At 31.8% G+C, this 15,614-nt stretch overlaps 3 protein-coding genes across 6 annotated transcripts in view; 2 read left to right on the top strand and 1 right to left on the bottom strand.

Moving 5' to 3' along the window:
- LOC146536238 (inhibitor of growth protein 2) overlaps window positions 1-10,642 on the bottom strand; it is a 57,512-nt gene extending 46,870 nt beyond the window's left edge. Inside the window, exons 1-5 of one of the 2 annotated variants that reach the window (XR_014878236.1) lie at window positions 10,370-10,642; window positions 9,770-9,976; window positions 9,425-9,607; window positions 8,860-8,979; window positions 8,066-8,772 (exon numbers count right to left, since the gene is read on the bottom strand). Coding sequence is in view for 1 of the 2 variants with exons in the window: in XM_085189772.1 (XP_085045898.1) it covers window positions 8,450-8,772; window positions 8,860-8,979; window positions 9,425-9,607; window positions 9,770-9,976; window positions 10,370-10,505 (969 nt within the window). In the remaining variant the exon portion in view is untranslated. Of the gene's footprint in view, window positions 1-7,640; window positions 8,773-8,859; window positions 8,980-9,424; window positions 9,608-9,769; window positions 9,977-10,369 lie in introns of those variants that run through there. The other variant, XM_085189772.1, reaches the window with a different exon arrangement.
- On the top strand, window positions 109-7,034 carry RASSF8 (ras association domain-containing protein 8). Of its 3 annotated transcripts, none has more exons than XM_085189766.1 (10): window positions 109-363; window positions 651-761; window positions 863-984; window positions 1,232-1,411; window positions 2,256-2,445; window positions 2,648-2,764; window positions 4,118-4,320; window positions 4,988-5,102; window positions 5,370-5,496; window positions 5,690-7,034. In XM_085189766.1, exons 1-10 carry the CDS (start codon window positions 292-294, stop codon window positions 5,788-5,790), a joined length of 1,338 nt encoding a protein of 445 aa, XP_085045892.1. In that variant the 5' UTR covers window positions 109-291; the 3' UTR covers window positions 5,791-7,034. The 3 variants fall into 3 exon arrangements, with proteins under 3 accessions (XP_085045892.1, XP_085045890.1, XP_085045893.1); XM_085189764.1 differs by having other exon boundaries at window positions 2,235-2,445; XM_085189767.1 differs by lacking the exon at window positions 1,232-1,411 and having other exon boundaries at window positions 2,235-2,445.
- Window positions 10,643-11,778: 1,136 nt separating the features above from the next.
- The window catches only part of LOC146536237 (microtubule-associated protein Jupiter-like), a 108,864-nt gene continuing 105,028 nt past the window's right edge, over window positions 11,779-15,614 (top strand). The window contains exon 1 of the mRNA XM_085189776.1: window positions 11,779-11,927. Within this exon, the coding sequence (XP_085045902.1) occupies window positions 11,869-11,927 (59 nt within the window). The 5' untranslated portion in view covers window positions 11,779-11,868. The remainder of the gene's footprint in view (window positions 11,928-15,614) is intronic.

Raw genomic sequence — 15,614 nt, 5'->3', positions numbered from 1 at the left:
ACACTATTATATACATTATTACTAATTGAATTGAGTATTAATAATACGAAAAATTATTTAAATTGTCAAACAATGTAGTAACACTATGAAAGCTAAATTTCCGAACGATTCTTCTCATAACCCACTTTGAGGTTTTGCTTTTGAGCTTATATTTTCTATTGTGAATTCGGAATGTTTGTGATGTGTTTCCGTTTGTTTTACTTAGAAAACAGATTACTTACGGAGTGAATATAACATATAATGTATTCATAGAACTGTGTGCGCCGTAAATTAAGTTGTTCTCTGAAATTAATGGAGTTGAAGGTCTGGGTCGAGGGAATACAAAGGATTGTTTGTGGGGTGACGGAGACTACGACTTGTCAGGTCAGTATATTCATTTCTCATCGTAATTATGAAAGTTGAAAGTGCTCAAAATAGTTTTTTTTATTTGATATGTGTCTTTATTTCTATACTCAGTGACTACTTTAAGCAGTCTGATGCTATATTAAGCTTTACGCCTTTCTAAGCTTCTTATTGAGCTTTTTTTTATAAACACTACACACTCAGCTAAAGCTTAAAAATCTTAATTTTCAGCGTACAAATAAATAAAAATAATTTACTAGATTTAAGCGTGCATTTTTGAATGTTTAAAAATAACAACAAAATTTCAGGATGTAGTATTTGCATTAGCACACGCCACTGGCAAAGTTGGGAGATTCACTCTAATAGAGAGATGGCGAAATAATGAAAGATTGCTAGCTCCACAAGAATATCCATTGAAGGTAAATTAGCAAGTGGAAAATATAAATAAAATTAATGTTGATTATCTCTCTAAATTATTAATATTAACAAGTTGATCTAATAACCTAACATACATTTATAGATACTTATGAAATGGGGTGAATATTCAAATGACATTCAGTTTATACTCAGAAGATCTGATAACAGCAGCAACAACCAAAAACCACAACTCACTCATAATTCTAGATCACCAATTGGAAATGGGTATGTAATTAATAAAAATCGAAATACTATTAGCAAGAGTGTCAATGTTTATCTAACATATCAAAATACATATTCTAAGTGCAATGGTTTTAATTATCTAAATTAATCAGAGGACATATATTAGGTTTTTTTGCATAATCAAATTGTATTGAGTGTAGTCTTATAATAAGTATCTTGAAATCAAATAAGTTATTTTAAATAATTGACACTGTACTGTATATGACATTTCAACATATTCTTTCAACAGGAGTCACAATACTAACCCTGTAGCAGATAAGCAAAATTCACCAAATCATGTGATTACCACCCCTACACTTAATGTAAATAACACATCCCCTGGCAATCCCGTTGGTGTTGTAAAGGGTGTACAACAAGCTAAGAGTCCTGAATCTAATAGTCCCGTGCTTAAAGATGTCCCACCTTATAGGTAAGCTTTACTAAATTTAATATTGATTTTGAAACATTCATTCCCTCAGGTCAAATCAAATCCACAACAATTTCATAAAATAAATATTGAATAAGGTGGGATTTGTACCCTTTTGATTGAAATTCATCTAATTGCTCTGGCCATTAAGTTATACATTGTTATCAAGTCACCCTATGTTGTTAACAAAATAATGAATTGTGATAAGCATTTGAGAATTTGATGAAGATTAATGAAAATATATGGCTTAGTAGTAGAATAAAGATAGTGGTCAAAGCACTTGGGAGGGTTACCAAGAGACAGTGGCGTAGCTAGGGGGGTGCGAGCGGTGCGGTCGCACCGGGCATCAACAGGAAAAGGACATCAAAGTCGACGATTAGTGTGTTTTTTCTTTGTTTTTTAGACTTTATACCATTTTAAAGGGCATCAAGTCCTTTAAGCCGCACCGGGCATCAAAATAAAAGGGGCATCAAAGTCGACGATCACTTTGTTTTTTAGAACTCAACGTCGATGATTTCGTTTTTTTTTTTAGAAGTCAACATTCACGATCACTTTGTTCTTTTAGAACTCAACGTCGATGATTTCGTTTTTTTTTTTTTTGTTTTTTTTTTAGAAGTCATCAACAGGAAAGGGGCATCATGTCCCCCGAGCCGCACCGGGCAGCAAATACCCTAGCTACGCCACTGCCAAGAGATTCAAGTCCCACTACTAAGATTAGAACATTTTTATATGATTTCTAGTAATTTATCATAATTTTATTTGCGCCAGAGATTTCAGTTAAATAATTTATGTTATCCAAAAACATATTGATCTATAATTTTAACAGAGACCCACCACCACCATATAGATCTCCACCGCCACCTTCATTAAGGAAGTCACCGAATCGTACCACCAGGCCTGCCGTGACACCTACCAATGTTTCTGATCAAGAAGTCAATCCTGAGGCAGTCAGCTACAACAATCAGTACAGAGAGCTGGTTTCCCTTGTTAATTATCAACGAGAGAAACTGTCCAGTCAGCAAGTTGATCTTATCAAGGTATAATATATATATATTTTTTATTTTAACACATTTTCTTGTACAGAAGACTCTATTCTTCAACAAAAGAAAGAAGTTATAGTTAACACTTATTTAAGAGACATAAATGTCTATGTCTTTTAGTTTATGTGATGTAATTTCTATACATTTTCTTTCTATCCTTAGTGTGGAATAAAACTTTAAACTTTTGTTTTTTTTTAAGTTTGATGCAGAAATTGGTTACTGGGAGAATAAAGGGCGAGAGCAAGAACGGCAAGTGGAGTTGCTACAGCAACAAATTAGTTCAGCTGATAACCAACTACGGATAAGCACAGAGCAGGTAGATATTTCATAAAAGAAACTTAATATTATTATACTTTTGTATTAAAATTCAGGTAAAAATTCGAAAGTTATAAGTCTTATCTTTACTTCTATAATTAATTATTAATGTATGATAATGAAATTAACTTAATTACTACTACTTTTAATTGAAAAAATATTTTTGTGTTGTTCATTTAAAGGGGGGAATGATGTAGTCCACTGTAACCACGATCAGTAATACCGCGGGCTCTTAAAAAATATCATGTAACATATACAACTATTAGTTATTTTACTAGTTTTAAATTAAAATTGTTGATAAACTAAATGGCAAACCAGATATTATTAAATAATTCATAAAATGTTGGGAACCCCATTTTTGAGTCTCTATTATATTGATTATGTATAAGAAGAAGAAGGTGTCTTTTCTATATTGTACCAGATAAATATATTTTCAATATATATCAATATTTTGTTAACATGAAAACTAGACATATTAATTTCTGAGAAGTTCATTAAATATCAAACTTTTGTTTAGAAACAAGAACAATAATGCAAGCTTGTAAAATGATAACATTCTTTCCATAGAATTATATTCTCACAATATGCTACATAGATTTCCCACGGTAAGGCCGGATTCACACTATAGTGTCGGTCGCGGTTTGTTGTTGATCCGATCTCAGTATGTTAAAATATATTTATATGAGGAATATTCTCAAAAGAGGCCTTTGTGGCGCAGGAGCACAAAGTATGACTGCAACGCGACGTTTGTGTGTTCGATCCCCAATTAAGGGAATAAATTATCATTTATTAATATTGTCATTTCTTCGTTCTGGCCAAGGCAAAAGCCCGACGTTGAGATCCACCACTCAACACGCAATGTCTCGAAAAATTCAGTGGAAGCTGGGGAACGGAGTGTCTTAACACTAGGTTTCCCTCTTCCTACCCTGCTGTGTTGCTTTTTTCAATTTTAAATATACTTTTTTGCGTGATTGGACTGGAACTTGGTAGTATAAATGCTCAGATTGTTTCTCATTTAACAGTATTTTGGCAGACTGAGATCGGACCGACAACGAACCGTCACCGTTACTATAGTGTGTTACCACCCTAAATCAATTTACATCTTAACAAAAGTATTTGCTCTAAATTACAGCTATTGTTAAAATACGAATTTATTGTTCTTAAGTATGCGTGTAGTAAAATATATGTTTGTGGTTGTGGGTTCAATCCTGCTGTGAAATTTTTATATTTAAAATATGATAGACTGTTTGATCTGATTGCACTAAACACTTAAGATTTAAGGCATAAAATTGTATATCTCTTTAAATAAGATTCATAAACATGGTTATTTTGATAAATACTTTTTATGTGGTAGGTACAAGCCTTAAATTATGTAGAAGAAGAGAGTGAAATAGTGAAACAAAACGAGAAGACTTTGAAGTCAGAAATAGTTTTAGTGCGATCCAAGCTGGCCAACTGTGAAACTGAACTGTTACAGTGTAAAAATAAAATACGAAAATTAATGGAGGACATACACAACGAGCAGCGTGTTATTAATAGTCGTCAGCAGGAGAATCGGTAATTTTTAATATAATAAAATAAATTGTGAGGTCCTGGTGGCGTATTGGCACAAGTGTGTGTCGAAATGCGACGGTTGCGGATTCGAATATTTTCATTTCTTTGCTATGATAATAAGGCAAAGTGCGGCCTTGAGTTCCGCCACTCAATACATAATGCTTCAAGAATTTGGTGGAAATTGGGGAACGGATTGTGGTTATCACTAAGTTCCCAGGTTCCCTCTCGCTACCCTGCTACGTGCGGTATACAGCGTGAGGCTAAATAAAAATCCATTGAGGTGCAGTGGGACAGCTATAATCAAGATGGTTGTGAGTTTAATTAAGATACTTCCTGAAAACTGATGTAGGTAGTGGGACTTGAACTTAAACCACTTCTACAGTACGATCGACGAGTCGTGACCACTGTGATGTATTTGGGTTATATTTAATATTAGGATTAAATTGATTTCTTCTTGCACAAAAGCTTAGAAAAAGTAACTTCAAGGCGGTCACAACTTGTGGACCGTACTTCTTATCAAGCTTATGGCTTAGTGGTAAGACCGCTTGGATGGTTTCCAAGAGACACCGGTTCCATTCCAGCTATGTTCAAATTATCATGATATGTTTCCAAAAAATACTTTTATATATAATAATTTTTGATCTTATGTTTTGATTTTTTGTATAACTAGACAAGCCCTGGAAAGATCAATGCTAGCCGAAGTCGAGAATTTACAAACTCAAATCCAACAAGCGAAACATGCCACGGAGATTAACCACCTTACTGCGGAGAACCTGAAAAGAGAGGTACTACATATCTTAACAGAGATTACTAACAACATAGATAGTTGTAACAAACATATGAGAATTTTGACGTAGCGTGATGAGAACATAATATAGCTTATAGTGGTAAGAGCGCTTGAACGGCTTTCAAATCCGCGCTACGTTAAAAGTTTTATAAAAAATATAATTATATTTTTATATTTCATTAATTCAAAAAGATGTTGATTAATTGTATAATACTTTATTTGTTCAATTAAATATTTTTATATCTACAGTAATTTTTGATAACAGGTTGGCGTTTTGGAGAATGCTATAATGGAGAAGAAACGTCAAGTGGAGCGATTAGTGCAAGAAATGAAAGAAGCAAACCTTCAAAGCCTTACGGGTAGTGTCGATGAACTAAGACACCCACTAGATGGTTAGTACATTTTTTTATATTTTTTTTAAATAAATAGCATTTTCTCTTGCTAAATAATTCTAAGCAATTTTTTTTTGGATACTGGAAAAGTGTAAAAACTTCCTTACTTACCCTACTTCCCTTCCCTTTATAAAAAAATAAATAAATTGTATTAGAGCATATAAGAAATTATAATATTGTTACTTGTTTCCAGGTCTATGTAAAGCGGGAAGTGCACGTAGAATAATTGGTTCGCCAAGACAGTTGGAAAATGCTGCCCCCACTAATAAAAATCCTCATGGGGTTTGGGTATAAATGTTTTTAAAAACAGTTACAATAGTGTATTTAAAATTATATGATGATAGTTTTACTATAATAAGTTTAAAATTTCCTATATTTATTGTAATGTTGGTATTAAAGCTCAAAAATTACACTACATTCTGTACTTATAGGAAATATAAATAATGAATTTTAAATTTATTAAATAAAAATTATAAATGCAGTTAAAGGTTATAATTATGAAAATAGTTTCAATATTAAGATCATAAGGAATTGATTAGAAATAAAAAATAAATGTACTACTCTGTAGGTGTTACATTCAAATACTACGTAAATTTATTATTTTTCAAAAATTGTAAAAAAAATAACAATCTAGTTACATCATGTAGATTTTTTATTTTATTTTATTATATATACTGCCATAGAGTTTAGTGTGAATGTTTATTATAAAGAGTGTATAATTTAGTTTGTTTGAATGACATATATAAAAAATATTTTATAAGTTTTTATTTAGTGATTAATTTATTAGATTTGTGTTCAAATTTGTGTCATATTTAATCATTGTCACAAACTATATTGTATTTTAAGATATTCGTCTTTTTTATTTTAAAGTATTAATTGTATCTTGCCGTTTTAATGTGACAACTCTCTACCTTAAGTAGACCTCAGTTTTGGTTTGAGACTGCAATTTACTATTAAAATTATATAGAAGCGTGTAGTATTTATTTAAAAGAAATAATGTGTTGTTTTCTTCAATTTACTCTTACAATTATTATAATTAATGCCAATATGGCACAGTAAATGGCGTTTGGCAGTTGTAAACGCCATGGTTTTGGGTTTGATTCCCACTTAATATGTAATGTCACATCAATGTAAAAGTGGAGAAGGGAGTGTTTTCACACTGAATTCTTTCGCCTGGCTTGCTATATTAAAGAGATACAGCGTAAAAAAAATATAATTTGTGCCATGAGCATTATGTTTGGTTAATTATATTTTTTATGCTTAAATATTCTTAAATATGTTTTTACAATATAGAAATAATGTATTGATAATAATAATCTAGTCGGAAATATAAGCCATTGCAATATTATAGACAAATCATAGAGTTACGACATACATAACATTTAACTTGGAATATATTCAAGCATAAAAAATAAAGTGTAGTTTTAAACGTTTTAGAGTTTATTTCATATAGATTGTGTTTCTCTGTGTACTCCGCATGGTTACTAATAGACAAGTTGTGTATATTCATGTACAAAATATACTGAATTTAAAACACATTTCATAGTTTTATTTCATGGAATTTTCACCCATTTTGCAATTTGTGTGCTAATGTTAAAAAAAATTAAAAACAGACATTTGAATACCATACTTTTTTATTGAGTAAAATCGAATGAAATCAGCTTCACACTGTATCCCGCACACAGCAGGGTAGACAGAGGGAACCCAGTGTTAAGACACTCAGTTTCCCACTTTCTGCTTCTTTTGGCTTCTTCTTCTGGAGGCATTGTATGTTGAGTGGCAAAACGCCGCCTTTTACCTCGACACCAGAGCGAAGAAATGGAAATATCATTTTTAAATAAATATTTCATTTCCTTAATTGGGGATCGAACCCACAACCAGTTTTTAGTTAATGTGCCGCTGCACCACCAATGGCCTCAAATATCTAATTGGGTATATTGATATTATTATATACTTATTGTTGTTGTAAATGGAACATAACAAATCAAGATTTTTTTAAAATTAGGAATTCTCAAATCTTTAAAAAATGTCATAATAATAATTACATATCACCCCTAAATTGTAATTTATTTGAAAAATTATTTTATATTGATCAATTTTATTTTGCTTCATGCAAAGGTTGAACAAAAAATAAAAACACCGAATATTTCGAAAACTTATATTTAAAATCAGAATTAATCTGTTAACACTAACTGTATTAAAAAACTACTTACTTTCTGTACAGAATTTAATAAATGCGTTAACTTCACGCTGTACTTATAATATTATGTCGAAAAGTTCTTCTTTTATGAACCAATATTCTAGAATATTGCCAGTATAAATGTTAAATAAAACAATCAATCCTCATTGTTTCTGGCAATAGTGACAATTTAATTTCTTAATAAAAATCTGCACGTTATTATTATAATCATCACATTATAAATACTTATATCTGTTAGTCTGTTAAGCACATGTGAGGTGGTGATAAACTTTCTTGAAATCAGAAAAGAAAAAGAGAAAAACATATATATATTTTTGAAAATAAATCAGCTTCACACTGTATGCACACAGTAGGGTAGGCAGAGGGAACCTAGTGTTAAGACTCTGTTCCCCAATTTCTGCCGAATTCTGGAGGCATTGCGTGTTGAGTGGCAGAACTCAACGTCGCGCTTCGCCTTGACACTAGAGCGAAGAAATGGACATATAAACGTAAATGAATATTTCCCTTCCTCGAGTGGGGATCGAACCCACAACCGTCGCGGTACAGTCACACCCGCTTGTGCCGCTGCGCCACAACGGCCTATTTTTAATGAACATAATTCAAAAAACGAATATTAAATCTTCATGTATATATTTCGATATGGGATTGAAATATAATATTTTCTGTTTATCTTCTAAGTGCCTATTGATATCTCACAAGAGAAACATATATAAGCAAGAAAATCAACAAATCACCTCACTTGTGCTGTAAATTCTATGCTTTCTCTTCTTTTTCTCTATTATACCTTTCTAATTCCTTTAAGAATTGTCCCTTGGGTTTCATCACATTAGGTCTATCACCCCGACACTTTGGGCAAAACCACTTGCCTTTCGGCTTAGTTGTGAGAAAAACACATGAAAAATGGAACCATTCTATCGGACATAGGTCATTATCACACAGAATCATTTCACCATACGATATTTGATCACAGAGACAGTACCGCGGCTCATCTGGATCAATGGCATCCGTTTCTTCCGGCGGTGTCTCAGACCGTTGTGCGGCTTGACGAGCTTTGCGCTTTTTCTTCTTACCTATACCTGTAAAAGTTCAGTTTGTTTAAATCTAACACATTATACAATATTTTATTATAAATATATGTGAGTTTTTGTTGATTAACCTCATACCTTTCTTATGAGTAGTATTATGTGTATGTCTCTCATTGTCTCGTTCCCCAGAGTCTGCACCATCCGTAGCCACTCCTGCTGTTGTTCTCAATCTTCGAGGTCGTTTTGACCACCTTTCACCTGAATGAAAATTATTATATTACACATCCATTGTAAGATTTTATTTTATTTAACTGATTACACTCTACAGAGAATCGGTATTGGTATTGCATGTTTTGATTTGTCAACACGTCAACAAATCTTGAATTTCTTGGAAAATAAGTTTTTAATAGAAACTGATCGACGAAATACCATACATTTTTAGTATAAAAAGTTTTGTCAACCAGTTTCATCAGTATTTTGAATATATGCATATTAGAGACATTTATTTATTTAATATTTTATTACACCATAAATTAAAAAAAAACTTTTATTACTTTATTTATGTTATGTTGATTGCTGGCCTTCAATATATAAGAAATTGTTTTATTTTAACAAAAATATTAGAAAACAATCTAACTAAACTTCTCATTTTAAAAGTGAAATAATAATGTAACAGTTACTAATAGAATAAAAAATTTTGTACCTCCAGATTTGTCTTTATCTATTTTTTCTTTTTCTTTCTCATTAGATCTCTCAGGTGGTGGCGGAGCAGGTGTTTGTTGTTGTTGAATTGGTGTACTTGTGTCTTTATCACTTGATCGGGATTCGGAAGCTTGAGGTGATTCTTCTTTTACTGTCCCATTTGTGTTTACTTCTAGACAGGAAACTATAGAACACAAAAAATTATAAATTATCTTAAATTTTCAGTTTGGAGTGGGGATAACCTACAACCAGATTGTTACTCTAACTCTAACCACTGTTTATTTTATAACCCAAGCTTTTGCTTTATTGGATAGTAGCATAAATAAAAGTAAAATCAGTGACTTACCTAATTTCTTATGATCTGCATCAAGACATCTTTGTTTGTTGTCGATGAGGTCTTGCAACACTTGTACAACTTGTAGTTTTTCATCACCAATTTCCTGTGCAGCTACTAGAGCTGTTTGAAGACGCAAAGCTGCTCTCCCACGACGTCTCTCTTCTGTATTTGGCCCAATGCAAACAGCTAAGTGTGTTTCAGCATCTCGAAGACATTCTGTAAAAAAAATTGTTATGTTAATTATAGTATATAATTCTCGTATTTAATTTGTACAATAGAAAGTTATTAGTGTTACAGTATATTGTAAGTAAGTATGCAATGTTATAAACAAATACACATGACAAAAATTGGCAAATATAAATCTTTTACAATTTGATGAATGAAAATGTATGCAAAGTTGTAGATAAAAATAATAAATAGATGTTTTTTCTTAAATCATTGATTAAAGCGTCATGATTGTGAAGAAATAGAATTGGAGAATGGATTACAAATGAAAACGTCAACATATGAATACTTTATCGTATGAATAGTTAAAATGAATGGGAGTTTTTGGTAAAAGTGTAGAAGGGATTAATGAAAGGAAATACAAGCAGAAATTGCGCATTTTACCTCTGTAAGTCACATCTAATTCTCGCATACGCGATAAATGTCGTTGCAGGTCATTGGGCAAATTTTCAACGCAATCTAAGTAATTTTCAACATAAGTCGCTGAAAGCAGCGCTTCTGTTGAAGTTTGACTCAACATTATTGTCGAAATTACTCAGTTATCATAATTGAAACGATTAGAAAATATGAAAATATAATTAACTTTCAAAGGGAATAACAAGTTATCACAATTTACAATCCAAAGCCGTCAAACGTTCGTAAACTATGGAACCATAGCCAAAGCAAAGCTGTGTTCTGAAATTATTCCTCTAAATGTTTTGTAATTATAATCTTTTTTAATAGAGCGATGCAGTTAAAAACCATAATTATATAAAAATAACAAAAATATTGATAATTCATTTTAATGTTTCTGTATTTATTCATATAATTGCAATAAAATATGAATTAGTTGTACAAAATATATCGTATACATTTCTGAACGAGAAGCACAAGAATATTCAAAATAAACATTCGAAGCTTGTCATAAAACTTCATTATTACGAGGAACATAGATTATTTATTAATATGAAACGTTAAATTTAACAATATCAATTTCAATTTATATCCCAGAATTTATATACAGAATATTTTAATATATGTTTTAAAACTTAGATATTAATTTATATATAGTGAAATAAATAAAATTGAATATGAACTTTAAGAGATACAATTATTGTTTTTAATTTAAGAGATACAATTGAGTTTTTTTTTAATTCATATATTAACACAATTCGACTGTATTTTTTTAATGTCTGTAACCTCAGAACTTTTGACTGGGTAAACCGATTTTGATGATTCTCTTTTTATTTGAAAGCTGGTGATTACCGTGTGGTACCATTTTAATTTGGTCCAATCCCGATCCCGCGATTTCTGGATGCTCCTTCTATCTTTCAGTAAAAAGTAGATAATTTAAATTGTATGTATAGGTATAAATTTATGTATTTTGTGTAGAGCCTTAGATAATTTACGAGCAACGTAATTTATTTGTTAATTTGCTTAAGAAAAATGTTATTTAATTTTTTAAATCACGATATTGGCCAACACAATATAGGAATTGATGACATAAATTTTATTATTAAATTTCTATTTTTCTTATCAAATATGTCCTGGATCGGATAACTAACAAATAAACACAGCGCAGTGTGTTAACCTAGTGAAATCAGAAATAGTGCAAAATGTAATTATGACGGGAATATTAAGGAAGAAGGGGGAATCATAATTCTAAATAATAACTAACTACCATTTAAGGCTGGCTGAACACCTACATATATTTCGCCCACGTCTCCTTTGTCATAAACATTAAATGTGCGGCGACAGTTCGCCCTATATACACGAGGTATCTAGCACGATATATAGGTACATAAGATTTTATTATTTTCTAATTATTTCTCATTCAGTTTTTACTTTAATTACTTTTACATTAGTTTTTACTTCAATATTTGAGTGTTTGTGTGTTCGTCACAATGCCTTCTACTATGATGTTCGTCGGGCTGCGCGAAGATGAAAGGAGCTCAATTACAAAGTTAGTATTTTTCTATATTAATTATTTAGTTATAATTAATCATATTTTTTTATCTTAATTTCATTCAACGAGAAGCTTAAAAAGTTCTAATTTGTTAAGTTTAATTAAATATGTGATTGAGACATTCTTGAAATTCACATCATTTGTTTAGAAACAGCGAGTACGTACATTCTCGTCGCATTTAATCTTGCACAATATGAAAGATTTATATTATTCTTTAAATATTTTGCAGTGTAGAAGTACTTATATGCGATTTTATGAGGTGGTGGGAAGGCCAAGTTTTCCAGTTTTCTAAATTGAATTTTATCCAATTACAAATGTTATATATTAAATAAATCGACGGTCCCTAGGGAAAGTATTGAAAGTGAAAATTGCTAATGTATTTTATTTCTGTTTTGAACTACTAACAAGGGTAGTTTTCTATTATATGTAGGTATGTTTAAAAAACTATTTATTTTAAATTTTGAAAAAATCAAATCATTAAAATTACATTATGAGACAATTGTGAAAATTTACAAAATATAAATTATAATACACAAGGCAATTAAACAATTAAATAAAAACCAGTTAAATACTGCGCCATAGTGTTCTTATTTCTAATATAACTAGGTATAAAATGCTGGCTCTAATTGAGTGAGTGGGAGATCCAGATTTATGTTTTAAAAGCTGGTAGGCGGCTTACCTTGGCTCTTCCTTAAAAGAAGATATGCTTTAACTTTTGCTCTAATTTTGCAATTTACATTCCAATTGTAAAAACACACATTACATAAGCCCACTCAGATTTGGACTTGGTGGGTATTTTGTTTTTTTTAGGTGTCTTCAAAATAAGAGTCTATTTATTATATCTTTGAATGTTATACATTGATTACTCAAAGATGAGCGCGATGGCTGTGGCACTCGGAGAAATTATTATATTTAAATTATTTTCATTTTTCAATTCTATGATTGAATTAAGTACTTGCAAATTTTGCGGAAGGTGGAGATCGGTATTGAGATTTTTTTTCTCTGCCTACTCTATTATATAAGTTTGCCACTACTAAACTAAAAAAATATTACATAATATTCTTTTACAGCTTCGTTTTTTGTTATAAGGCAATGTCTTTAAGGTAAATTAATATGTAATATGTTCTATATTTATAAATCGAACAAATGGGGTGATGAAATAGGATTACAAGGAAGTATGAATAGGCAGTGGTAACCTGTAACTGGATAGTTGCCGGGAAGCCTCGCAGCGATGGGGCCAAACAATGCATTGCGGAGACGCCGGTCGTAAACTGTTTGTTATTTTTTTTTTAAATCAGCCAAGCGCGATCGGTCTCGTCCACAGTAGGTTCCGAACCAATTTCGTGATGGTAATTGGGAACGAGACTTATAAAAATTGACAAATTCAAATTTGCAGTCTTTTTGTTTGAAATGAAGTAAGTTTTTCCTTGTTTACATTTCTTATTAAATTTTATATACCTAACCCTATAAGTTTTGATTACCCGACAAATTTTATACAACATTATGCATACAGCATAAACGCTCGTATCTTTACTATTCTTATTATTCTTTACTATCTTTATTGTATTGACTTAGAAGCCTTATTTTTAGAGGTCTAATTTCTGTGCTCCAACCGGGTCCTTAGACCTGGATATTTGATTTTTATAAATTTCACCTTGATACCTGCAAGCTGTCTTGAAAAAAGTGGTCTTGACACATTGTCATACAGACAGACGGAAAAAATTGTGAACCTTTAATTATTCACAAAGTTGTCCGTTAGTTTGTTTTTTTATTTTAAAATACGGAATCCTAAAAACTATGACTTCCGCTTGATACATTTAATTATGCATAGAAAAAAACATACTATATAATAGCCACAGATTACTGTAAAATAAATAGTTTGATTATAGATAACGTATAATATTAAAAACAAATTATTAACACAACAATATTCACATGTTTATGGTTTTTTTAAAGCTATAAAATGATCGAAAGCTTATGACAGTCACGCACGTCGCGCTGCGGACAATGGGGGCGCGCCCCGCGGAAGCTGCCCTATTACATGCCTCGCTAGTCTTGTGGTATCCTCATGCAGGGAATGTTACAGCCTGTTTCAATGTGCTCATTGTTCTGCCAAATAATTATGAGGTTTAAATTATTATTATTATTGATTTTATTATAAAAAATATTATTTTATATATATAGAATTAAATTTTATAGAGTATTGTTGTTACATCGTTATATGGTACGTAAATTTTAAGTAAAATATCCGGAATCGCTTCCCATAGAGGAGGAAAAACCTGTGTTTCCCATAGGAATTTCAAGAAATCCTCTATTAGTGGTCCTCGATACTCCCCAAGAAACTACCTGCCATGCTAAATTTTAGCAGTCTACTGCATAGTTTCGGCAGCAGTCGCTCAGAAATAAAATAGGTTATAGCTTAATTTAAAAAATGTGAATAACATATGAAATCAATCCTAAACAAATTGCTTATCTAGAAATTGGTCGTAAAGACTTCATCAAGACATCATAAATTAGAAACCAGGTTTTGACTCAGGTGTGATGTCCCACTGACACCCCAGCAGCATATAAGGAGTTGCCGACAGACGGCTTGTCCGTGTGACATTTCTCGGTCAATCCATTTAACAGCTCTGGCATTTCTTTATACATGTTTCGCGTAAGAAACCAGCTTATATGGTTAGGTTCTGGAATTATATTAATCAATATGTTTCTAACGCGTCATTTGTCCGAGTCAACTTTCTTTCCCTCGAAATTGATATATTTTATTGAGTTGCGGATTGAGAGTTTAGTTCCTTCTTCAATGTTTGTAGAACTTGTTTTATCATTTATTTTCTGTTTTTCCTCATCACCACTCGAGGAAATAAAATATATCGTCATGTCTGCGTTGCGCGACGTTTAGTTCCACCAATCTGTTGATTGGTTTCGTATTCGCAATGCCTTCAAAATTCGGCGGAAAATGGGAGACGGTGTGTTTTAACTTAGGTTCCCTCTGCCTGCCCTGATGTGTGCCGGGTACAGCACGAAGCTAAGAAAATATATTTTGTTGTGATTTTAAAACATAATATATCAATGCTGATGTTAAGTACAGTTTATACTATAGTCTATAGTCGTAAACGCCAACTTGAAGGTAAGAGGAGGATTGTTCGTTCACCCCCCCACATCTCCGCTACGATATCTGTTAATTAGACGATCTGATAGTACACTCTACTTGACAGATAATGTCAATTAGTGTATTGGAGTAGAGCTGATGGCGGCCATTTATTTCGACCACAAATTAATAGAATGAGCCATAAATGAACAAAAACGTTTATTGCTTACAAATTAATTATTATTGTACTGTTTTGTTATATTGTATTGTTTTCGGAGATATATTTTTCAATGAAAAGTTTAGCTTAGTTCAGTCGTTTTTAGCTTTACGCAGTATCCCGCATGTAGCAGGGTAGGTAGAAGTAGCCTAGTGTTAAGACACTCATCTCCCAATTTTCCGCCAAATTCTGGAGGCATTGGGTGTTGAGTGGCGGAACTTAACGCCGCGCTTTGTCTCAACACCAGAGCGAAGAAACGAAGATATTTAAAAAGAGATTGAATTAAAGATTTCCTCGAGCTTAAATCGAACAACCTGTCGCGTCACTCAATTGTGCTTAAGCCACGGCTGGCTTCTTTTATTTTTGGAACAAATCGTTA

The sequence above is a fragment of the Heliconius melpomene genome, chromosome 9 (assembly GCF_056956725.1).
Source record: "Heliconius melpomene rosina isolate 202511_hmr_F chromosome 9, ASM5695672v1, whole genome shotgun sequence".
NCBI classification, from domain to species: Eukaryota; Metazoa; Arthropoda; class Insecta; order Lepidoptera; family Nymphalidae; genus Heliconius; species Heliconius melpomene.
This window is presented reverse-complemented; position numbering and strand designations above follow the sequence as displayed.

Bases quoted from the DNA above. Each gene is read 5' to 3' on its own strand.
- RASSF8 (XM_085189764.1), top strand. From the start codon at position 292: ATGGAGTTGAAGGTCTGGGTCGAGGGAATACAAAGGATTGTTTGTGGG. The intron at 1,412-2,234 runs GTAAGCTTTACT...TAATTTTAACAG, and splicing joins AAAGATGTCCCACCTTATAG to AGACCCACCACCACCATATA. The intron at 5,497-5,689 runs GTTAGTACATTT...ACTTGTTTCCAG, and splicing joins ACTAAGACACCCACTAGATG to GTCTATGTAAAGCGGGAAGT.